Source organism: Ceratotherium simum, chromosome 29 (genome assembly GCF_057802395.1).
Source record: "Ceratotherium simum simum isolate JZ-2026a chromosome 29, ASM5780239v1, whole genome shotgun sequence".
Lineage (NCBI taxonomy): Eukaryota > Metazoa > Chordata > Mammalia > Perissodactyla > Rhinocerotidae > Ceratotherium > Ceratotherium simum.
The window spans coordinates 24,282,715-24,306,910 of NC_141928.1; the positions used below are offsets into that span (position 1 = coordinate 24,282,715).

The following is a 24,196-nucleotide window of genomic DNA, read 5'->3' on the forward strand; positions in this document are numbered from 1 at the left end:
GACTGGTGCTCTACAGAGAAGGTGCCTCACTGTGTCTGTGTCATCAGGCACCTCAGGGAAGAACAGATGAGATCAGTATGTAATTATTTTGGAATTCAAGCAACATGGGTTAGTCTTCAAATCCTTCCTTTGTTTCTCCATGGCAGTCTAAATGATTTGATCCTTTTCTTTTGGGGAATGTAAATGACCACTGATGAAAACAGTGTTCCCAGGAGAGGGGAACAAGGCAAGTGGGGCATTCTTGCCACTCACAAATTGATAGAGTGATTTGTTCAGTGAGGGTTAAATTTGATTAGATTTGCCTCTTCATGTTTTATAGATTCTTTTTTCTCCTTAAACCATGATATAAGTAAGAAAGAAAGGTGAATAGTACCAGAAGCTCCTCTTTATTGAGTGTGATCTGTGTGACAGGCACTGCAATGAGTACTTTGACTACCTTATCTCATTTAGTCCTCACAGCAACCCAGTGAGGTCTAGAAATTGTTAGTTCCATTTCGTAAAAGCAACTGAGGTTTTGAGATTCACCCCGGTCTCGCTCCTAGGTTTAGGCTCTGAATGTAGGTCTCTCTGAGGGCTAAAGCTGTAAGTGTGGGAGAATAATTGTTAACGTTACATTGCAATCTTGCTAATTTCTAAGGGCCTCTGTATGCCTTTTGTCAGTTTCATAATGTAGTGTTGAAGTAAATAGGTTGGTTTCAAGGGTGAAAGCTGTTTTTCTCTAATTTTTAAATCTCTCCTTTGTTTTACATATTTTTCTTCCTGCTAAAACAGCTTTTATTTGTTTCTAATGATAAAGTTAATGACAACGTAAAGATTCGAGCAGTATAGAACATTATCAAGAGAAATTAAAAATTACCTGGCATCCTGCCACCCCCCTTCGTCATTCATCTGTAGACTGCTCTGTGTGTGTGCACAAATGCAATTTTATGTAATGCGTTTTTACATAGCACTTAGTACATGATTCGTAGTTCACTTTTTCATTTAACAGTATATGAGATTTTTTTTTAAATGCCATCCTTTTGAATGTCTGTATAAAATTTAATTATATGTAAACCACATAATAGTTTTTTAACTAGCCTCCTGTTGATGGACATTAGTATTGTTTTCAGTTTTCTTTGCACATTTTTTTGTTTGTATCTTTGTGTAGTTGACTTCCATAACTGTTCTTTTTATGGCTTAAGTAAACGTTTGAGTCTTTTCTATTGTAGCTCTTGTTACAAATAACTTGTGTTAAACAAAGGGAGGGAAGGCCGGCATTTTTATGATCTGTTTGTATACCTTTTTAAATTGCATCCTTTGTCATTTAATAACTGTAAACTTGATCAATCCTAATTTGTATACATGAGAACTATTATGTAACTGATTTTTAAAGGTAAAGGTAAAGTATTACTTTTCAGGTATATTTATTCTAAATAGAATTAGTTGTAGTGAAATTCATAGCTCCTTCACATTCCATGAAATTCTAGGGAGACTCTCTCTTTAGTTTGTGTTTCATTTTAGCTAGTCAATTAGATTGAATACTATTTCATTAGAATTTCACTTGCATTGACTAGAGTATGTTTGAAATCATACTGTTTTCAGTGTGTAAGAATATTGAGGACGGAATTAGTATGTTAACAGTAGAGTGGAACTCCATGGAATGTGAGTTGTTTAGTTCTCTTTGAACTGTCAAAACAATCCATGAAGCACTTTATTCCTAATGTACCCCTCTCTTACCTGGAGGCTCCAAATTTGGATTTTAATTCAAGGCTTCATCATTTTAGGCTGTGTAACCTAAGTAGGAAGGCTGTGTATCATAATGGTCTTGGAGTCTGAGAGACTTGGATTTGAATCCTGCCTTCATCACTTACTATGTGTCTTAATCTCTTAACTTGCCTCAATTTCCTCATCAGAAAAATGGGTATGATAATACTTATCTCATAGATTGTGAGGGTTAAATGAAATGAATATATGTGGTTTAGTACAGTCCCTGGCACATTGTGGCCTAAATAGGAGCTGCTGCTATTGTTGCTGTTAATCCTTGGTTTATGACCATACTGATATGTTAAACAATATTTTTGGTTGGTGGTCTTTGTTTCTCTGATCACTGTTTCTCCTTCCCTTCATTTATCTACAGTGCAAATTGGGTATAGTGAAATTCATAGAAGCTGAACAGGTGCCTGAACTGGAGGCTGTTCTCCACCTGGTGATTGCTTCTAGTGACACACGCCACAGTGTTGCAACGGCAGCTGACCTAGAGTTGAAAAGCAAGCAGAGGTAAACTACTTCCCTTGTAAACTTACGAAACTGGAAAGAGGTTAGATTTCTAAAAGGCACATATTTGTTCTTTGAGGATTTTGTGTAATGAGACATTCAATTTATGAGATTATGAAATATACCTAATTTGTAGTAAAGATAGTTTGCTAAAGAGCAGAATTCTGTATAAAGGCAGAAAAGAAAAGCTATTTGGAGAAGCAGTTTAAAACTGGAGTCGATTAGGAATATTACAGTAAGAAATGAGACCTTTGGCTAGGTAAAGGAACTTAAAGAACCTGATGTTAAGAAAAATGTCAAAACTCAGAAGTTATTCATTTTTGATTCTTCTTCTATCTCAAACCATTTGAGATTGTTTTTAATAAAGGATATGTAGGTATTATGGTTAATATAGTGAAAATCAGGTCCCATGAAAAGAGGTGCTGAATAGATCTTAATTCACACAAGAGAAAATACAAATAGTAAATAGGCTCATAGAAAATATTCTGTATAAGAAATTAAATCAAAGCAAAACAAAACAATGGTATAGCAATTTGTGTGCATTGGTAAATAAAATTGTGTAATGGTTGATTACTTCATTTAAGTTTCTGTTGAAACTGCTATTCTTATACCTTGTTGATTGGCATTATAAATTAATTTTTGGAAAGCAGTTTATAGTAAGTAATGAATCATTAAAATATTTATGATCTTTTATCTAAATCTTACTTCTGGGAATTTATCAAGACAATCATTCAAAATAAAAAGATTACATTTAGAAAAATGTTATAGATTTGCTCGTTATACCATTTCCTATAATTGTAAAAAAAAAATGGAACCAAATTCATATTTCCACAATGGGGAAATAAAGTAAATTAACTGTGTATATCTATATGGAATATTATATATCTGCCAAAATAATTATAAAAAATAAAGCAACATGTAAATTGCCCCCAACTATGGCAAATGAATATAGCAGAATACAAAATATGTGTACTGATTTAAAAAATGACATGTGCAAAGACTAAAGAATAACATGAAAAATTGAAGATACTTGGTTGAAAAAAATCAAATTATGGAATAGTTCTTTTTTGAATTTGTTTTAATGTTTAATGTAATAATATGCCAAAAGACAGTGGAATGTGCATAAGGTAATAGAGCTTTATAAAGGTTGCATATATTGTAGTTTTCCCTCTTGAAAGAAACCAACACAAATAGGTGTAACAGAATAGGGAAATTAATTTCATTGTGTCTTAGTTTGCTTGTTGAAATATAAGCAAACTGTGTGTGTGTGTGGTGGTGGTTGGGAACGGCTTACCACTCAAGGGCATGTGAGGTGGCGTGGAGGAGGAGCGTGTTTGTCATGGAGTTAATTCTGGTCATGCCTCTTGCTGGTTGTCTGAATTTGGAAGACTCGCTTAACCTTGCCAGGCCTTGGACGCTATAAAATAAGAAAGTTGGATTAGGCTGTACTTAACATTCCTCCCAAGTCTAAGATTCCTTCATGCTGCTTATAACTGCATCTTCCTGATCCCTTTCAAGGAATTTATTTGGTTTTGAAGTATCAAAGAATCTTCCTTTAAAACTTCTCATTGTGTTTGAACTGGCCCCATTCTTTACACCATATAGTGAATCGTTTGTTGGAAATATAAATGTGGTACTTAAGTATTCTAATTAGTTTTGGTTTTGTCTATTAAAACAAGTATATGCATTTTTCCATAAAAATAATCTAACGTTGTTAAGAGGTAAAAAGTGAGTTGACAGCAATATGTAGATATTATCCCATTTTGTTAAAGAAAAATCCCAAAGTATCTCTTCAAGTGATGCATCTATCTATTGATCTGTTTCTTTATCTACCTACCTGCATACGCATCCACCTATTTTATATGCATAGGAAAGAAGTCTAGAAAAAGATAGACCAAAGTTAGTAGTTACTAAAAAGGAATAGAGAGGGATATGGTGCAGAGTATAAGGAATTTTATTTTCTATATTATTTGTTTCTGAATTTTCACAACAAATGTAATCAGAAAACTGAAACTAGAACGATGGCAAGAGGAAAAGTAGAAGACACAGTGAGATTTATCCTTATTTGTTAACCACTATTAAGTTTTCAATTTGTGTGTGTGTGTGTGTGGTTTGTGTGTTTTGTCAAAAATCTGCAAACCTGTAGTATTTATAGAAGGGAACAAAGGTGGAGCTTGAGGGTTAGTTAGTAGCAATGAGCTGAGGAAAGATGTAGGTGAATAATAACTAAAATGGAATTGTAGAACGTGTTTGAGGATAGTGGAATTGCAGATATCCAAAGAGCTAGGTTGATAAGCGACGAATGAAGAGATGGATTAGAAAAACAGTCAAAGCAGCATGGTAAATTGTGTTTGCACAAATACGTCATAGCTTGAAAGCAGAGCCAGTGTCAAATGGCAGAGAGAAGATAGAGTGATTAAATCTCACTAATCAAGTGAAATACGGGATTGCATTATTACTGGATTTATAAAATTATGGGATGGGGGCTGCTGCAGAGGGTGGGTGCCAGTCACCAATTACGGTATATTCTAATTCATATCATTGTGGGGCCAAAGCAGGGTCAGGTCTTAGTGACTAATGGCAGCATGACTGCTCTGTAGAATTAGGAGCAGAAGCTGCACGAGTGTGCTGGTAGATAAGGAAGAGGGGGATGCTAGGAATCATAGTGACACAATAGCAGAGAAATGCGAAGGGCTGCAGACTGCCTAGGGATGTGGCTTTAATGGGTAAAATTTTTTTTGTCACTTACCCTTTCACTTCTGAATTTTGAAGCGGGTGAGCAGGAGAATCATGCCTCGGAGCTCTTTGAACAAGTGTAGTATAGCTCTGCTCTGTTGGAACTGCTCCTTGGCATTGGCCCTGAGAGTGGAATACAGGCCAGTTTTCTTGTGTGGTACCAAATTGGGCCATTGGGTACAATGATGTATTGAATCAAGGTGGGATAAATGACTTTTATTGTTTTTCTATTTAAAAACTAACTTTGATAGAAGTTAATCCCTTTCTTTTCTTTCTCTTGTACAATATCATTTGCCCATTTCATTTGTGTGTTTCTAACATTTTCCTTTGGTAACAAATATTGGGGCTATGATATTTGAAGTCACTGAAGTGGGAGAAAAAAATAATAATTTTAACAAGCTCTATGGAAACCTTCTGCAGCTTGATTGACTGGAATAATCCTGCCATCGTTAATAAGATGTACAAAGTATACCTTGGAGATATACCACTGAAGACAAAAGAGGTATGTTGTTTTGGTTTATTCTCACATCACTATCAAAAGCATTTTGTTGACATGAGCTCTCTATATTGGAACATTTTCTCCTGGTTATTTTGATTTAAGCTGAACATGCTATAGGAAATAGTTTTAAACCATGCTATTCTAGGCGGATTAAAATCTCCTGGTAACTTAGTTTACCCACTTGGGTGTTCTCAGTCAGGTACTTAAATAATGATGATACGTTGTCTAGATTAAGGATCAGCAAAGTTTTTCTGTAAATATTTTAGGCTTTGCTCGCCATGTGGTTCTGAGGCTGCAACTACTCAACTCGGCCATAACGTGAAAGCAGCCATAGGTAACACGTGACTGGGTGAGCGTGGCTGTGTGCCAGTAAAACTTTATGGATACTGAAATTTGAATTTCATATGATTTTCATGTCCTATGAAATATTATTCTTTTGCTTTTTTTTTTTTTTTTTTTTGGTGAGGAAGATTAGCCCTGAGCTAACATCCGTTGCCAATCCTCGTCTTTTTGCTGAGGAAGACTGGCCCTGAGCTAACATCTGTGCCCATCTTCCTCTGCTTTACATGGGATGCCGCCACAGGATGGCTTGACAAGTGGTGTGTCGTTCTGCGCCCGGGGTCCGAACCTGTGAACCCTGGGCCACCGCTGAAGCGGAGTGCACGAACTTAACTGCTTCGCTACCGGGCTGGCCCCTTATTCTTTTGATTTTTAAAAAATCATTTGAAAATGTAAACTATTGTTAACTCACAGGCCTTACCAAGACAGATGGTGGGCCAGATTTGGTCCGTGAGCTATAGTTTGTTGACTCTGTTCTAGAATCTAGAACAATAAGGCTATAGTTTGTTGACCCTACAATCTAGAACAATAGGGCTGTAGTTTGTTGATCCTGGTCTAGAATTTAGAAAAAGAGATGGGTTCTTCTGAAGCCTTGAAGTAAGATGTTTGCTTAAGGGGCTGGCCTGGTGGCATAGTGGTTAAGTGCGTGCGCTCCGCTGTGGGATTCGGATCTCGGTTTGCACCAATGTACCGCTTGTCAAGCCATGCTGTGGCGGCGTCCCATATAAAGTGGAGGAAGATGGGCACAGATGTTAGCCCAGGGCCAGTCTTCCTCAGCAAAAAGCGGAGGATTGGGAGATGTTAGCTCAGGGCTGATCTCCCCCCCCCCCCCCCAAAAAGATGTTTGCTTAATAATGTAGGTTGTATTTAGTTCACTGTGTTTAAAAATGTTACAAGTTCAAATCTAGACATACAAAGACGTTTGCTTGCTTGCTTGCTTGCTTTTTAAACCATAAATAGTTGTTTTAAAAATGACATTAGCTCCAGTTAGATTAGAGTGAATGTGATATAGCAGAAAGAGCAGTGAATGGGAATTGGGACCCCCTGGATTTTAGTCCTGAATGGCTGCGCGTAAATGGACTGGGGAGGAGAGGTTTGGCTATTCACGGAACTTCTCTAGGCCTCGTGTTCTTCATGTAGAAGATGAAGGGTTGGATTAGAGTAGTGGTTCTCAGAGTGTGCTCCATGGACCCTGGTTAGCTCACAGACTTTTAGAGGTACATGAAGGCAAGAAATTATTTGCTTTTTTTACTGTGTTGATATTTGCGCCAATGGAGCAAGCGGTGCCGTGGTGTGACTGCCGGGGTCCTAGCGCAGATCAAAGCTGTGCCCCTAAATAAAACCAGCAGTCATTCTCTTCTTCTCTGTCAGCACTCGTGGTAAAAATAAAAAAGAGAGAGAGAGAATACAACTCAGCTTTACTTAAGAATATCCCTGATGAAGCAGTAAAAATTATTTTACCTGAAGGGTATACAGGAAAACTATGGTTATTGAGATGGGTATTTGGCAAATATTTTCTCTAAAATGAAAAAAATGAGACTTCAAGAAAAACAATGATTTATTGGCAATGATAAAAGTCGAGCTTTCAAGCAAGAATTAGAATTTTGGGAAACTCGTATTCATAACAATGAGCTTGACAGCTTGTCAGTACTTATAGACTTTTCTGATGAGATTGGTGGTGATATCAACGTGTGATTTTTTTTTTTTTTGGTTGCTTTATAATGAAATGTTTGCTTAACTCAGTGAGCCAAAATTTTCCAAATGACCAGTGATGTTACAGAAGCATACAGGGGTAAGGAAGCTGTTCAGCCTGCAAGATAGACCAGTGGAATTTAGTATAACAGAGTTTGCAAAAGTTCACTGATATGGTTTCAAATTCAAATGGCAGCTAACCTTTAAGAAACTATTGTTGGGCTGGCCCCGTGGTTTAGCGGTTAAGTGCGTGCGCTGCGCTGCTGGCAGCCCGGATTCAGAACCCGGGTGCGCACCGACGCACTGCTTCTCCGGCCATGCTGAGGCCGCGTCCCACATACAGCAACTAGAAGGATGTGCAGCTATGACATACAACTATCTACTGGGGCTTTGGGGGAAAAAAAATAAAATAAAATTAAATATATAAAAAAAAATAAATAAAAAGGAACTATTGTTCATCAAGTTTCAGTGTAGTATCAAAGCATATCCACAATTACCTGAAAAGGCTAAAGTCATCTCCACTTTTCCAACTGTATATCTGTGTGAAGGTGGGTTTTTTTCACTTGCTTTAACCAGAACAACATATTGAATGCAGAAGAAGATATAAGAATCCAGCTTTCTGGGGCTGGCCCCATGGTGTAGTGATTAAGTTCTGCGTGCTCTGCTTCAGCGGCCTGGGTTCTCGGGTTGGGATCCTGGGTGCGGACCTACACCACTTGTCAGCCATACTGTGGCGGCAACCCACATACCAAATAGAGGAAGATTGGCACAGATGTTAGCTCAGGGCTAATTTTACTCAAGCAAAAAAAAGAGGAAGATTTGGCAACAGATGTAGGTCTGGGCAAATCTTCCTCAGCAAAAAAAAATCCAGCTCTCTTCTATTAAGGTGGACATGGAAGAGATTTACAGAAAAAGTAAAACAATGCTTCTCTCTCAGTACGGTTTTTTGTTTTGGAAAATATATTTTTCTTAAAAATATGTTATTTATGAAAATATGTAATGGGTTTATTAATATTATTTTTAAGTGAAGATGTAAACATTTCTGTTTTAATTTATTTTTTTAAAATTATTTATTTATTTATTTATTTATTTTTTGTGAAGAAGATCAGCCCTGAGCTAACATCTGCCAATCCTCCTCTTTTTTTTTTTTTTTTTTTGCTGAGGAAGACTGGCCCTGGGCTAACGTCCGTGCCCATCTTCCTCTACTTTATATGGGACGCCGCCACAGCATGGCTTGACAAGTGGTGCGTCTGTGCGCGCCCGGGATCCGAACTGGTGAACCCCGGGCCACTGCAGCGGAGAGCGCGCACTTAACCGCTTGCGCCACCGGGCCGGCCCCTGTTTTCATTTCTAATATGTAAATATTGATAGGTGTTCCAATATAAACAAAAACTCTTTGGAGTCTTCAGTAATTTTTAAGAGTGTAAAGGGATCTTGAAAGAAAAGTTTGAGAGACCACTGATTTAGATGATCTCTCGTGACTTTTTCAGTTCAAAACAGTTTTGAAATTCTGAGTTATAATCAAACGTGTTTTCAACAGGGAGCAGTTCTGAAGCCAGAGCTGAAAAGGGACCCAGTCAGTACGAGGGTCAAGTTAAAGATTGTCCCCCACCTTCTTCGTTCCAAGCAAGCTGCGGAAACATTCCCAGCTAACATTCAGGTAATTCGTTCTTTCCGGAGAAAAATAGCCTGTTGACAACTTTTATGTCTAATTCAAGAAAGAGCTGCATTAATGAATATTCAGGAGGTAGGTCGATGTGTATAACAAGATTAATGAGATTCTGTCTTTTTTTTTTATTTCAAGTTTAGCTGCAGAAATGATTTAAAAATTTTTGTCATAGAATATGTACTGTATATGATTGCCATTCACTCTAAATGTATGGTGATAATCCCTTTCAAACCAGTGTTTTTCTGAGTGGCTTTTCTCCAAAAATGGTACCACCAGAAACTTGGTCACCGAGATGGAAAAATGAGTCATCCTTAACTGAAACCCCACACAAAGGCAGTGGCTGAATCCTCTTGATTCTGCCTTCCTAGTATCTTCATCTCCCTATGCCTAATGCTAATATTAATTGAGACTGTCACTTCTGTTTGGGTTACCACAGCAGTCTTCTGCATTGTTTCCCTGCCTCTAGTCTTGCCCACAGCCAGTCTGTTTTCTGTGCTGCCACTAGAGTTGATTTTGCAGTTGGAAATCCTTGTCCTCTCTGTTGGTGTGGAATATAAGCCCCTCTGCAAAAGCCCTTGCCTGTTATCCAAGTGATGACCAGCTCCACTCTGGAGGCAGAGAGATTTGAGTATAATTTTGTCATTAATTATTTGCTTTTGATCTTAAATAAGCCTCAGAGTTTTTTCTGTTTTTCTTTTAAAAATTTTTAAAAAATTCTGTAAAATGAGTGTAATAATAGCAGCTGCCTGATAGCAATGTCGTAAAGACTGAATGGGATAACAGAGAGTTTAGAGCACAGTAGCTAGTACTCATTCAGTTACGAAGTTCTCAGTAAATGGTGAAAAGTTAGCGGTTTTCTTCCCTTCTGGTCTTGTATCTCACCACCCCCTTGCCTTGTACCTTATCCTCCAGCAGAGAAAGATTGTTGCTCTTTAAATATGCTCTTTTAGTGGCTCTGTGTCTTCACTCATGATGCTCCCTCTGCCTGGCACAGCTCCCCTCCCCCTTTTAGCCTGGTAAACATCTACTCATGTTTCAGGATTTGCTCGGGAATGCCACCTCCTGTCTGAAATGTTCCCGTTTCCTGCCTCTGTCAGTCCCAAAGTGAGAACACTCTCTTTTGTGGTCATGTACAGTGGACATAGGCTTCTGTCTCAGCATCTCTCCCTCTTAAGGCTTATTTGTTTAAGTGGCTGCTTCCTCCTTCTAGATAATAAACTCTTATTCCCAGTATCTGGCACTGTAATATTTGATTAATTTCAAGTACTCTGTTCTGTGTCTCATAAACATAAAATTATACAGAGCTTCCCTTTCACTTTCTAAGCAGTTTCCCAGACAGTGTCTTGATAATTTTGGTTCGGAAAATTTGGTTGTAGTAACACTGCATCACATAAGCAGCTAGAATTTTGTGACAAAATATTCATAGATATTCTGTAGGTGTACATTTTATTTGTAGTTATTTATGTTTGTAAAAAAGTCCAGCTAAAATTTTGCATATTCAAAGACACACTCATTGTCTGTCCCCCATAAACATTCTTTCTTTTTTTCTATTCCCATTTCTAATAATGGCATATTGTTCTCCTGTATAGTTGGCCCTCACCCTTTCTTCTCCACCTGTCTGTCAATCACAGAATCCTTGAAAATATCATTCAGATGAGCCTCCTCTTTCCTGATACCAATACCTTTAACTAGGCACACGTCATCTCACCTTGATTATGAATGTAGGAGAGCACCCAGCACAATTCTTCTTATATAACGTGCACCATGAATTTTATTTTTTCTTACAAAACGTTAATGTTCTAATTAATCCTTTTGCTTTTATTATTTTACCATATTATTCTATATAATATAGCATTATCGGATAAATTTTCTTAAAAAAAAGTCTTTTCCAAATAATGTAGCACTTGACTGTATGTTTGTTGTCCTTTATCATTTCCAATGTATGTACATTTTTGATTCCTCAACAAGATCGAGTGCCTTGCTAGCAATGCCTGTCTTTATTTTTGTATCTCATACTCCCTTGCGTAGTGTTGATTATACAGCCGGTGCTCAGTACTGTTCTGCGTCCAGTCACATGTTAGGGTTAAGGAAGATCAGGCTACTGCTAGCAGTTTTAGGAACCAGTATATGGTGATTTTTTTTTTTAAGCGTAAGACCAAATTACCATAAAAAGTAGGAATTTGAGGAGTTTAGATTTCTTTGCTGTTGATGTTTAATATTTGAACCTTCTGGATGCTGCACGGGACTCATCTGCATGATCTTTTGGCTCTCCAGTCATGTCATTTCTAGACATGACTACACTGTACGTAGAGCACCTATACCCCGACCGTACACTTGCAGAATGCTTTAATTTTGATATTTTCCGTGAAGGTTTTATTATAATTTGTTCTGAATGACTACATGTAATTAAGAAACCTAATTCCCCCAGAGTGATCTTACCTGCTAACGTCCCCTGTGCCATGTGGAGTGGCAGAGTGGTGACCCACTGCAGCGTGAACTCTATGTTGCTTCCTAGTGGTAGACCTACAAGTTTTGCAGACTCGCAAGATCAACCACTGTGTTTGTTACTCCACAGACTATTGATTGGAGCTACTGGTTGGCTTCCTAAGTTGGTCAGCTAAAATGTTTGTGTTAAAAAGAACGGCATTAATTTTGAAGGACGAGGTGTAGTGCAGAAGGTCTGCTGTTGAATCCTGGTTGATATTTGAAAATAGTAAACTGCTGTTGTTAATTGATGTTCTTAACATTGTTCCTTTCTCATAGGTGGTGTATGATGGACTTTTTGGTACAAATACAAATTCAAAATTAAGAACATTATCCCTGCAATTTGTGCATCACATTTGTTTAACGTAAGTTTTTTGAACTATTTGACTGTAAAGTTTTCAAGCTATCGGAGTGATCAAATGATTCAAGTATATCTTACCTAGAAAGAAATCATGTTTGCTCATCTTTAAAAAAATTTCAGATTTTAATAGATTATTTTAACTTATTTCAGTTATGTCTCTGATTACTTGAATTATCTGAAATGATATGTAATTACGAGATTCTTATCTTGCTTTGTGTATGTGTGCTATTTTTTTAAAGTTGTCCAGAAATCAAGATTAAGCCATTAGGTCCAATGCTTTTGAATGGCCTCACCAAGCTAATCAATGAATATAAAGAAGTAAGTGACTTGTCTTTTAAATTTTGTTAACGTTTTATATTTTAAAGTATTTTTTGATATAAACCTTTCTGGTCTACATGTTGGTTTAGTTAGTTACAAGTTGCTATTGTTACATCATTTCTGAACGTTTTTACTTAAAGTGGTGCAAATTTCAGAAATTGCTGCCATCTTTTGCTTTTTTTTTGGAAATAAGTGTTAAAAAGTGATATGAATCTTGAGAGGTCTTATCACTTCTTTAAACAACATTTTTTTCAAGCAGATGCCTTTTATTCTACTTTTAGGCACTGTGAAAAAATGGAATGAAAAGAATTAATTAAATTTTATTATTTTTTTCCATAAGGGTCTATTTGAATCTGCTTATATTGAGAAACAGTGTTAATTCTTAGGGGCTGAGATTTTACTGATTCAAAATTCTGTCAAAACATGCATTCAGTAAATTTTTGATTCCTTAAGCTAAGTGGGACGATTCCTCGGATTGTAGATTTTTGCATCTTGTTTGTCCTTGCTGTATCACTCTCACCATCTCCAGTATATCAGGGGAATTTGCTCAAAAAAGTAAGATTTCAAGAACTTTAGTTAGCATTATTTTCCTAAGTCTTAGCTAAACATGAATGCATGTTTGCAGTAGTATAGTGATCAAGATTTTGCCATTTGGAGTTAGAATTGAGTTTGAATCCTAGTTTTGTTCTTTGGTGAGTAACTTAAGTTCTTTGGACCTCTGTTCTTTATTAGAAAAATGAAAATAATAATACCACTTCATTGGATTATTGTGAAGATTAAATGAGATAATACACAAATTGTTCAGTACAATGAAGGCACATTAGTCAATATTATCATCAGTGAAAAGCTGTTCATTCGTTGTGCAGCTGTGCTTGGGGGGCAGTGTTAGGCCTGGCTCTCCTATCTTCCTCTCCTATTGCATGGTGCTTGCATGGTTGTTAATGTCTAGGGAACCTTTCAGATTATTTTTATGGCACAGACAGTCAGATGCTTTGGATGGTTCCTAGAAATAAAAATGCTTTGGAGCTTTTAGGGAGAATCTGTGTATTTAAAAATAGGTTAGAGAGGCCAGATAAACCACAGGGCCCTAACCTCCTTACCTCCAGATGACACCTGCATGTCTTCCCAACAGATGAATCTGTGAGTGGCCATCTAGGTGTGGAAGAATGAATCCTGTGTTAAATGTATAAACTTCAACTCACAGAAGTGTTACTTTGTTCTGAGTGATCACTCAGGCCATTGGTTTTCATAAAACCATGTAAAATGCTATGTGTTTGAGGAGGGAACCTCACTAACTCACTTGATGACTATGATCCCTTTAATTTTTTATAGTGGACAATAGGAGAGGAAGCTGTTCATTATAGTGCAGTTTTTAGAGAATCTTTCCCCACCTTACCTTACCTGGATCCTAGTCTGTCGGACCAGTGGTGAATTTTCTAGTAAGTTAAGCTGCTTTCCTAGTGTGTTGAAGATGAATTTTGGTGTTTGCAGGTTACATAGTGTTGAAAATATCCTGAACTTAGCACCAGCTAAGAGGACCTTTTCATGTGTGACCACTGCATTTTCCTTTTGGAGTCAGTTGGGGATGCAAGGTTCTGTTTTGTTTTTCCTTTTAGTGGTGTGATGAATTCTGGGTGTGGACCTTGTTTGCTTGTTTGTTTTGTTCAGATGCTAATATCATGGACTTTAGGCAGAGAGGGGCCAGGTTAAACAAGGAGTGAAATAATGCATGTAATTGCAGCAAAAAGGTTTTGCCGTTTACTGTGTTTTTTGTTTTGTCTGTTTTTTGTTCTTTTTTTTTTTTTTCTTAATTTCAAGGACCCTAAGCTACTGTCAATGGCATATTCAGCTGTTGGAAAACTCTCCAGGTGAGTAAACTCTTTTTCAGTGAGAGATATCCTCTTGGTAAACTAAGAAAAATTATGTGGCATTAAATAAAGGATGGAGAATAAATGTGTTGTGATTCTGAAAGGAAATGTGTTTAACGGCCATAGGTTGTTTAGAAATGTCTTCCTCGTAGAAGGAAAATGATGTGCTTTTTTAAAAATTTACATTTGAAGATAAGTTACCATATTAAATGGTAGTTTTGAAATGAGATTTTGAACTGGATTGTGTCATCGTGGGTTACATTTTCTTGTACCCTAGAGACATTTGATTGACCGTAGTGTTCTTGTTGCTGCTTACGACTAGTCTTTATAATCCCAATAAACAAGGTTTTTCTAGTGATTCTCTTTTCTAATGGTGTTATATTATGATTTTGAGTGGCCCTGTTTCCAAAGATGGGTTTTTTTCTCTTCTCCTTAGTATGATTTCCTCCTTCTAGTTTCTCCTGCTTTCCTCTTCCTTCACTATATTTCAAAGCGGGGAGCTAGGGGTGCAGCATCCTCAGTGGCACCGTGTGCTGCTTCCGCCTGGCGCAGGTTCCGTGTTGGCCTGTGTAGACTAGGTCTTGCTCTTCTGGACTGTGCGGGGAAAGGAGCTCTGGGACTCAGAAAAAAAGCCATCTCACATCAGCTGATACAGCGTAGGATTGTCAGCAGACCTGTCCCTTGTCTGTTGGCATGAAGTAACAAAGCCCCTTATCACAAGAGCTTTTAGTTTAAATAGCAATTTGGTCTTCATTATCTATTTTCTTTATATTAAAATCAGAAATGTTAACTGAATGCATGGACTATTATAAAGGGACTATCTGGATGGTATGTATATTAATCAAGGGTTACTGGGATTAGAGAGTTGAGGAATTCAGTATTTACTTTTGAAAATATTTGGCTCTTTGGGGAGGTAATCTAATGATGCTGACATTGTGTTCAGAGATGAAAATGCAAGTTCAGGAAAATTTGTGTTTAGTTTAATTTTCTTGCGTCTCATGGAAGTTTGTGATAGTGACGATGGTCTTGTATTCTCTTACAGTCGAATGCCACATTTATTCACTAAGGATATAGCTCTTGTGCAGCAGCTCTTTGAAGCCCTGTGTAAGGTAGGGAAACACCAGGCAAGGTTATGCTTTCTGTTTGGGTGTTCACCCGGAAACCCAACAGAGAGGGAAACACTGTTTATCCTCTTTATAGGAAGAGCCTGAGACTCGACTTGCTATTCAGGAAGCGTTATCTATGATGGTTGGAGCTTACAGTACTTTGGAAGGAGCGCAGCGAACTCTCATGGAGGCACTTGTGGCTTCGTACTTAATAAAGGTGTGTCCAACTCTGGGAACTACAGTGGCTGGTAGTATATACAGTTTATGTTTTTAAGAACCAAATTTGAATTACTTTTCTCCTTAACTGTCTTGATATTTAAGAGGAATATTTGCTTTCCTTTGGACTGTGATTTATGATCTATTTTTAATTCTTCATGATGGAAATCTGATTTTAGGGGAGGAGTGGTGATATTCACGGATGCTTTGTGTTTAAAGCCTTCCGTGTTGGAAAACTGTTCTTAATGTCATGTCCTCCAAAAGTTGGAAGTGTTTTGTCTTAACTGGTAGCTGGACACTGCAGTCCATTGGAGTGGAATTTTGTAGGTAAGACTGGGGGAGAAAAGCAGAAGGAAAGAAAGATTTTTTTTTTTTGCGTGAGGAGATCAGCCTTGAGCTAACATCCATGCCGATCCTCCTCTTTTTGCTGAGGAAGACTGGCCCTGAGCTAACATCTGGCCGATCTTCCTGCACTTTATGTGGGACGCCGCCACAGCATGGCCTGACATGCAGTGCGTCGGTGCGTGCCCGGGATCTGAACCTGGGCCGCCAGCAGTGGATCGCATGCACTTAACTGCTACGCCACGGGGCCGGCCCCAAGAAAGACAGATTTTATATATCAAAATGCATCTGTAGGAATTAAGCCAGTACTGTCAGTACTGTCTTACAGTCTCTTCTTCCTTCCAGTCCTCTTGATTTGGTTGTCATAGAAGTTTGTAGGAGAATTTTGAATATCTATAGATATATATACATGCATACTATATAATATAAATAAAAAATAATATATATTTGCCATAGTCAGTTCTTTGTCCTCCATTTCTAGGGATAGAAAGAGAGGGATAGTAGAAGAGGGAATGATGTCAAAAAGTATTGGTGAGATTAATATAAATTGCATCCTACTGAAATTTGGCTGGCATACTTAATACATTTATATTGAGAGAATTACTGAGGCTTCAGAAAGGTGTCTGATTTCTGTTGAAATATGACAAGATTATTATGTGCACTCAGAAAACTTACTGCAGTCAAGTGTTGCATAATGCATGTGGGTACTGGTTATACTCATGCAGATCAACTCATGTAACATTATTACCAAACCAAAGCTAATTTATATTCTTTTTTTCAGACTATATTTAAGGCAGTCAGACTCGAGGCTAAATCATATGGCCTAGTCCTTAATATCACTGCTGTTTATTGGTCAAGGAGGGCTAAAGAGCAAGAATACCAGAATGAGTGGGACAGTATATATCTCTTACTCTCTCTCATCTCACTTATGTTGTGACTGGAGGAATGACCTAGGGGGAAGGTACATGAGAATAAGCTTTAGCATCGGTAGATTCTACAGCTGCTTTTCTGGTTGAACTTTGTATTTGTAGATTATTAATCTCTTTAAGTTAAATATGTGGTTTAAATTTTGCTTTGGAGACAGTTTTAACTTGAGAGCTAATCTGAAAAAGTTGGAGGTATTTTGTTTCAGATTTGTAGGGATTCCAGGTAAGCTCCGTTTGTGTTCTCTGCAAAATACCTGAATTTCACTCATGTGACTGAGAGTTGGGTAAGCAGACATGGTGGCCAGAAACTGTCACATTGACCTTGGTCCGAAGGTTGGGCTGAGACGTGCGTGTACAGAGAGATTCTCTGGCTATGGTCTTTGTGGGTTTTCCTGCTTTACTTGGAGGGTCCTCTTAGATCGTAAAAGTACTTTTAAGTCTTATCACTGTCCAGAAGACTTTTAAACAACATAATTAAAGATCTTGAACAAATGATTTGTCTTGATTTTCTTTATTTAGACACACATTTATTGAAATAGCAACTTAAATTTTGATTGTTTACAATGAAGATGACTTGACTGGCATGAATTGTTGGTAAATTAATTCATTTTTTTGTTGTTGTTTTTAATCTGTGTGCATTTTTGTGTCAAATAGCCTGAAGTTCAAGTTCGACAGGTGGCTGTGAAATTTGCCAGCACGGTGTTTCCCTCAGATCATATACCTTCCAGATATTTGCTCTTACTAGCTGCAGGAGATCCGTAAGTTTCAAAGGTGTTAATTTGAATTTGGGTTCATTTTAAATTTATTTGAAAATTACTAAAATTTATGCTGTTTGCAGTGGTGGTCTAGGGAGTTTAGAAGCAATTTATTAGAGTTGCAATATGATCCTTGATATGATCTAGATCTGTAGTCATAGGCTGGCCTGTTTTTTCCTGTGGGTAAAATTCAAAGATGCAAGCCACATGACTCTCCAAATCTCATGAAATTTCCAAAAAGAAGTAATTTCTTATAATGTATTTTATGACTCTTTGCTTCGATAGCCAACAACATATTGACGACAGTTTCTCAGAACCCCAGCTGCCAAATAAAATTGCTGTTCTTAATCTTCATATGATCATTCTCCAAATGGTGACATTTATTTTTTATTCTTATTTGTCTTTCTGAAAGACGAGAAGAAGTTCATGGAGAAGCACAACGAGTATTGAGGTGTCTTCCTGGTAGAAACAGAAAAGAAAGTGCTTCTAAGCAGATGCCTTCCTTCCCAGAAATGGTGTATTATATCCAAGAAAAGGTATGGCATTTCAACTCCACGTGATTCGTTTGAGTGATATAATGGATGATGAAAATAGACATACCGTTTTTTAGGTGACACTTTTAAAATGTTGATCACTAAATGTTGAATAGTAATAAAATTTCTAACAATGTTAATATTTACAATAAGAAGAAGGTACAAAATGGGCAGAAAAATATAATTCTCAAATGTAATTGATCTGTTTTGTCGAAATCTGAATTATTGACAATTCCTTTTGTGCTCTTCAATATTTTGGCTGTGTTTAAAATTTTTCCTTTTGGTATGACATGCTTAAAAATACATTTCCTTTTTATTTTTAAGGGCATTATTTAGGGTACCATAAGTTTAAGAATGCTTCAGGCAGCAGTTCAGAGTTCTTCCACCGTCATTCTAAGAGACCATCGTGTCTTCTTTTGCAGGTCTCCTATTTTTGCACAGTGTTCTCTGCTGGGGGATCATGCAGAGTATTGGCAGTCATGACCCCCAGCTCCAACCCTATCCTGCTTTTTATATCAATGTTTCTTTGTGTATACTGGGGGATACCTTATTGCTTTCTGCCTCTACTGGTGGTCCTAGCTTTTTGCTCAGAGAGACATCTTAAGGGAGTTGGAGGTCAATACGGAGCAGCCATGGTTCTCTTCTCCATAGCGCGGTCGTATTTGTGGTCAGAAGATGCTTTTGTGCTCCTATTTTCCTCCTACTTCCATTATTAATGAAAATACAGTGGCTTGGGGTGACTGTGTCAGTAGACGCTTGGAGTAGGTTTATCCTTTTTAAATAAGGCAGTAAAAACATGGGGAAGGAAAGGCAGTAAAAACATGGGGAAGAAAAGGCAAAGCCCCTGTCATGTAGGGTTTGAGGGCCGTGCACAATCAGCATGATTAATGGAAAAATGTTTTGACTAGAAACAACAGTAGCAAACAATAACGTAGCTAGAAATACAGTTATTTTGGACTTGAGGAAGGGCGCATGTGCACCACTTTTCAGTGCTTGTGTTTGTTCTGGGCTTGTTTTTGTTAGGCTTCCCATCGAATGAAAACTCCAGCCAAGTACATGACTGGGACCACTGTCCTTCCGTTTAACCCAGCAGCCTTTGGAGAGGTAGGACGGGTGTATATTTTTATTTTGCTTTCTCTAAAGGTTCTAAAAGATAATGTCATACCTAAAGAGATGTCTGTGAATTTTTTGCGTTCTAGATAAACCTATATTGTGGTGTCATTGTTCTTCATCAAGTTGTTTATTAGGAAAATGGTATTTGGTCATTGGTATTATTTTAATTCATAGTGGAGTCTGTAAATATATTTATCTCAGTGAGATTCTCTTTGTGAAAGGCCTGGATGCTCTGCATTGATTACTATGGGGATTTTGCAGCAAATTAGACTTGAATTTTAAAGCCAACAGTATGTTGAGGTTGTTTGGGTTATCTAGTTTTTTTTTTTTTTTGTGTGTGTGTGTGTGTGTGTGTGTGTGAGGAAGATTGGCCCTGAGCTAACATCTGCCAATCCTCCTCTTTTTGCTGAGGAAGACTGGCCCTGGGCTAACATCTCTGCCCATCTTCCTCTACTTTATATGGAATGCCACCACAGCATGGCTTGATAAGCGGTGCATCGGTGCGCGCCCGGTCCGAACCGGCGAACCCCAGGCTGCTGCACCGCAGTGTGTGCACTTAACTGCTTGCGCCACTGGGCCGGACCCCGGGTTATCTAGTTTTGAAGGTTGGAGAGTTAGATTGATTGATCACATTTACTAAGGGAAATTCTCTTGGATCATTGACTTGCACTAATTAAAATGGCAAGAGGTAATCTTGTTCAGAGTGAGTAAGAATTCTCACAATGAAATTGCCTCCTGTCCTATTTTAGCTACCATGGAAAGAGCTGCCAGAAGACTTCTTAGTAGCTAGTTTATATCAGAGGTTTTTGTGGTGTCATATCTATTCTGTAGATGATTTGAACTCATTTTCTCAAATTCTTGTGTCAGGGGAGATTAAATACAACTGGAGTTCCGCAGAAACACATCATTTGCCCCAGGTTTCTGCCCAGTGTGTGTCTGTCTCTCCCACACACACCTTTTAAAAAATGATTTTCATTGTAATATTTTAGACTTTAAAAGTTGAGTTTGTGTTTCATCTCCATTAAACTCCATTAAAAACCTCTGGATTTATAACCTCTTGTTATATAAATTTTGCTCCATTATGATAATTTCAGTTAACATACTGAGTCGTGTTTTCCAGCTTCTGTGAGGATTGATGAATAGCTTTATGAAGGAGGGTGGGGGACTCAAAACTGGAGACTGTCACTTTGAAGAATAGCCTCCCACGCAGATTTTTTGAGAAGCTTGTCTGGTGTTCTTCTCCCTCCTGCTTTTAGATAGTTCTGTACTTGCGCATGTGCCTAGCTCACAGTGCGGGAGTGGTGCCCACCTCTCAGAGTTTGGCTGACATGCAAGATCACGCCCCAGCCATTGGACGCTACATACGGACTTTAATGTCAGGCAGCCAGGCCACACCCTCATCGTCTTCTTCCAAGAGTGGAGAAACCAACCCTGTTCAGATCTACGTTGGCCTGCTTCAGCAGCTGCTAGCAGGTGTTGGAGGTAGGAGGGCGTGACGCTGAGAACAGATATTAAAGCACTTAAGCAGAAACCTATTTTAAATTCAGCTGAAAATTTATATCAAAATTTTTTTCCCTCTTCACTACTGTAAGTGAACATTAGTCTTTGTTTCTTTTATAAACTTATCTGACTCATCCTTGTCATGCTATTTCTCTTTTCAGAAAGAGATACTAACAATAGATAATATATTTTTACTTCGGAAGTGGCTGTGAAGAAGAGGGCATCTTTTTATAGATACTAGTCTGTACATTTGTTGTATTGAATCATACTGTATTTAGGTTAATTTTTGTGTTGTACAACTGGGGAATGCCTCCAAAAGCAGTAGCCTTATACTTTAAAAAAAATTTAGTGATCCCTGTATGTTTATCACTTTTCTTGTAATTAAAATGGTTCTGAATTCTTTCTTATTTAGGTTTGCCGGTCATGTACTGTCTGTTGGAAGCTGTCTCAGTGTATCCAGAAAAGCTGGCTACCAAATTTGTAGACAAAACAGAATGGATAAAGGTATGTGTCCTGTGTATGTATATCTCTCTTCGATTCTGTATATTTTAAACTCCAGTCTCTTGATTTGGTCTTCCTACCAGTGTTCCTATGACCTTTTCTGCTGTTAGGTCGTTTTGAAAGCTCTCTCATCATCACACACTTACTGAGAAGCATGTAGGGTAATGTATCTCAATGATCTATCTAGGATTGTAATTAGTATTTGGGTGGTGAACATGAGAACATGATGTAATCCATGCAGAAATAGAAGTATAATGATGTATACCTGAAATTTATACAATGTTATAAACCAATGTTACTTCAATAAACAAAAAATTAAAAAAAAAAAATGATCCATCTAGGTGAGAGTGGGAGATGAATTGTGAGTCATATGAGTAAAAAAATAATTTTTATGTTTTAAAAGTTTAAAAAGAATAAGTAATAGATTTGTATAGTTTAAATAAAAAATATGTAAAATGTCTCCTTTCCATAACTGTCTCCCATCTACTCAAATCCCTCAACTTTCTACCCTTTCCTCTCTGATCTGACAAGCATACATAGGTCATCACTTATTTGTATATGGTGAACCTTCTAGAGTTTACTTATGCATATACACACATAAAAATAAACATTTTTGATTTTTCTCCCTCTTTTACACAAAAGGTAGCATAGTTTTCACACTGTTTTGTACCTTGTTTCAGTTAACGTTGGAACGTGGAGGAATTCCTATACAGCTACAGAGAGAGCATCCTCTTTCACAGCCTCATTGTTGTCCATTGTATGAATATGCCATAATTTATTCTAGATTCTTACTGATGGTCATTTAGGGTACTTCCAGTTTGCTTCAATGAACAATCCATCATTTTGAATATGAGGAAGTATATTAAAAGATGGAGGAACTGGAATTTTTCCCAGAAGTGGAATTGAGGACATGTGCTTTTGCAATTTTGATAGATAGTGCACGTCCTCCATATGAGTAGTGCCAATTTATACTCCCACCAGCTGTGTAGGAGAGTGTTCTTGTCCCGTGGTCACACCAAAAGGATTGTCAGGTTTAGCAAATAAAAATACATGATGCTCAGTTAAATTTGAATTTCAGATAACCAGTGAATAATTTTTTTAGTACAGGGATGGCCCTGCAGTTTTATTTACCTCTTGTGCTACATAATGGAGTTCTTATTTTCTTTTATTTTTTTGTGAGGAAGATCAGCTCTGAGCTAACGTGTATGCCAATCCTCCTCTTTTTGCTGAGGAAGACTGGCCCTGAGCTAACATGCTGATCTTCCTCCACTTTATGTGGGATGCTGCCACAGCATGGCCTGATAAGCGGTGCATCAGTGCGCACCTGGGATCCGAACCCAGGCCGCTAGCAGCGGAGCACGCGCACTGAACCACTACACCACGGGGCTGGCTCCATAATGCAGTTCTTTTTGGAAAATGCAGCTTGAATTATGGTAAAATGTACAGATTATCTCTTTAAGTGTGAAAGCATGAATGTAACTTACCAAGAGGTGTGAGCTTTGCACTTTTCTGGAAAATCTCGTCTCATGTAATTACTTCTAGTTTAAACAGGTTTTTTATTCTTTGTGAATATTTGCTAATTTTAAATGATCTTAGAGTTTTTGACTTTTGATCTTGTAGATCAGGGATTGTCAAATTACGTTCCCTGTGCCAAATGTGGCCTGCCTCCTGTTTTTGTATGGCCTGCAAGCTAAGAATGGCTTTTATGTTTTTAAATGGTTCAAAAAAAATCAAAAGATGAATAACATCTCCTGACCTGTGAGAATTCTAGTGTCCGTAAAGTTTTATTGGAACGGAGATACACCCGTTCGTTTATCTGTAGTCTGTGGCTGCTTTTGCACTATAATCGCAGAATGGTGTTGTTGCAACAGAGGCCACCAGGCCCGCAAAGCCTATTTGGCTCTTTACAAAAAACATTTGTTGACTTCTGTTGTAGATCATCTGTGTATTAATTCCACCTGTTTTATACTTTGTATCTTTGATAAAAATGCACAGAATATTTTGGTATGTAATTCAGCTATTTTATTTTATTTTAAAATAATAGCTTGTGTTCTTTTCTCGTGGATACCAATAGATTGCACAACATAATGTATCACTTATTCTTTTAATGTTAAATGTTAGATGTTGTCAGCAGGAAGATGATTAAATATCTGTACATATTTCTTTTTCTACACTGCTCAGAGTCTGATGAATAGCAGTAAAGAAGAGATGCGTGAACTGGCAGCATTGTTTTATTCTGTGGTGGTATCTACAGTGTCGGGAGATGAGTTGAAGTCAATGATAGAACAGCTTATAAAGACGACAAAAGACAATCATGTATGTTATCAGTTTTGTCTTCATTCTTTTTTGTGGGAGATAGTAGAGTTTTATAGAACCATCTAATATATTTTGAGTTTTTGTGTTCTCACTTGTAAAATGAACTTTTGTGATTGTAAAGATTAAATAAGATAGATAATACAATGATTCAGTGAGTTCGTTCAGCAAACTTGAGTGCTGTGTGTCTGATAGGCACTGTTGTGGGGAGTAAATACACAAGAATCCCTAGAACTACCTGGTGCTCAGAAATGTTAGTTCCTTTTTTCTTCCCCATTTACTGCTGCCTATCATTGTGTTATCCTAGCAGAAAACACTTGAAACCATGTGCTTTCAAATATTTTATCACCTACCTTGTGTTTGGAGGTTTTAGCACTTAGAAATAAGACCTGTTCATTGTATTTTGTTGGCAATTGGGAGAAATTATGCTTGAAAATTATGATAGTGTATTACATATAAGTGCTGGAAGCTAGAAGAAAGTGTAGGTGCTGTAGGAGCAGGAGAGTCACCTTACCCAGAGTTGGAGCGGGTGTGGGATTAGGGATCTAAATCAAAACTCAGCTTAACTTCCCAGAAGTCTGTGTTAGAAACTCGGTTTCTCTTATTCCCTAAGCCTGATTCATTAGCATCCAGTGGAGCCTCAAATGATCACTTTATTCTTTGGCCTGACGT

General features: G+C 37.6%; 1 protein-coding gene across 5 annotated transcripts in view; it reads left to right on the forward strand.

Moving 5' to 3' along the window:
• ECPAS (Ecm29 proteasome adaptor and scaffold) overlaps window positions 1–24,196 on the forward strand; it is a 94,849-nt gene that overhangs the window by 32,734 nt on the left and 37,919 nt on the right. For all 5 annotated transcript variants that reach the window (XM_087419314.1, XM_087419316.1, XM_087419318.1 and 2 more), the window contains 14 exons: window positions 2,117–2,256; window positions 5,410–5,491; window positions 9,060–9,179; window positions 11,952–12,037; window positions 12,273–12,351; window positions 14,170–14,219; window positions 15,262–15,328; window positions 15,420–15,542; window positions 17,464–17,567; window positions 17,977–18,100; window positions 19,121–19,201; window positions 20,467–20,692; window positions 21,123–21,214; window positions 23,393–23,527. In XM_087419314.1, coding sequence (XP_087275440.1) covers window positions 2,117–2,256; window positions 5,410–5,491; window positions 9,060–9,179; window positions 11,952–12,037; window positions 12,273–12,351; window positions 14,170–14,219; window positions 15,262–15,328; window positions 15,420–15,542; window positions 17,464–17,567; window positions 17,977–18,100; window positions 19,121–19,201; window positions 20,467–20,692; window positions 21,123–21,214; window positions 23,393–23,527 — 1,509 coding nt within the window. The remainder of the gene's footprint in view (window positions 1–2,116; window positions 2,257–5,409; window positions 5,492–9,059; window positions 9,180–11,951; window positions 12,038–12,272; window positions 12,352–14,169; window positions 14,220–15,261; window positions 15,329–15,419; window positions 15,543–17,463; window positions 17,568–17,976; window positions 18,101–19,120; window positions 19,202–20,466; window positions 20,693–21,122; window positions 21,215–23,392; window positions 23,528–24,196) is intronic.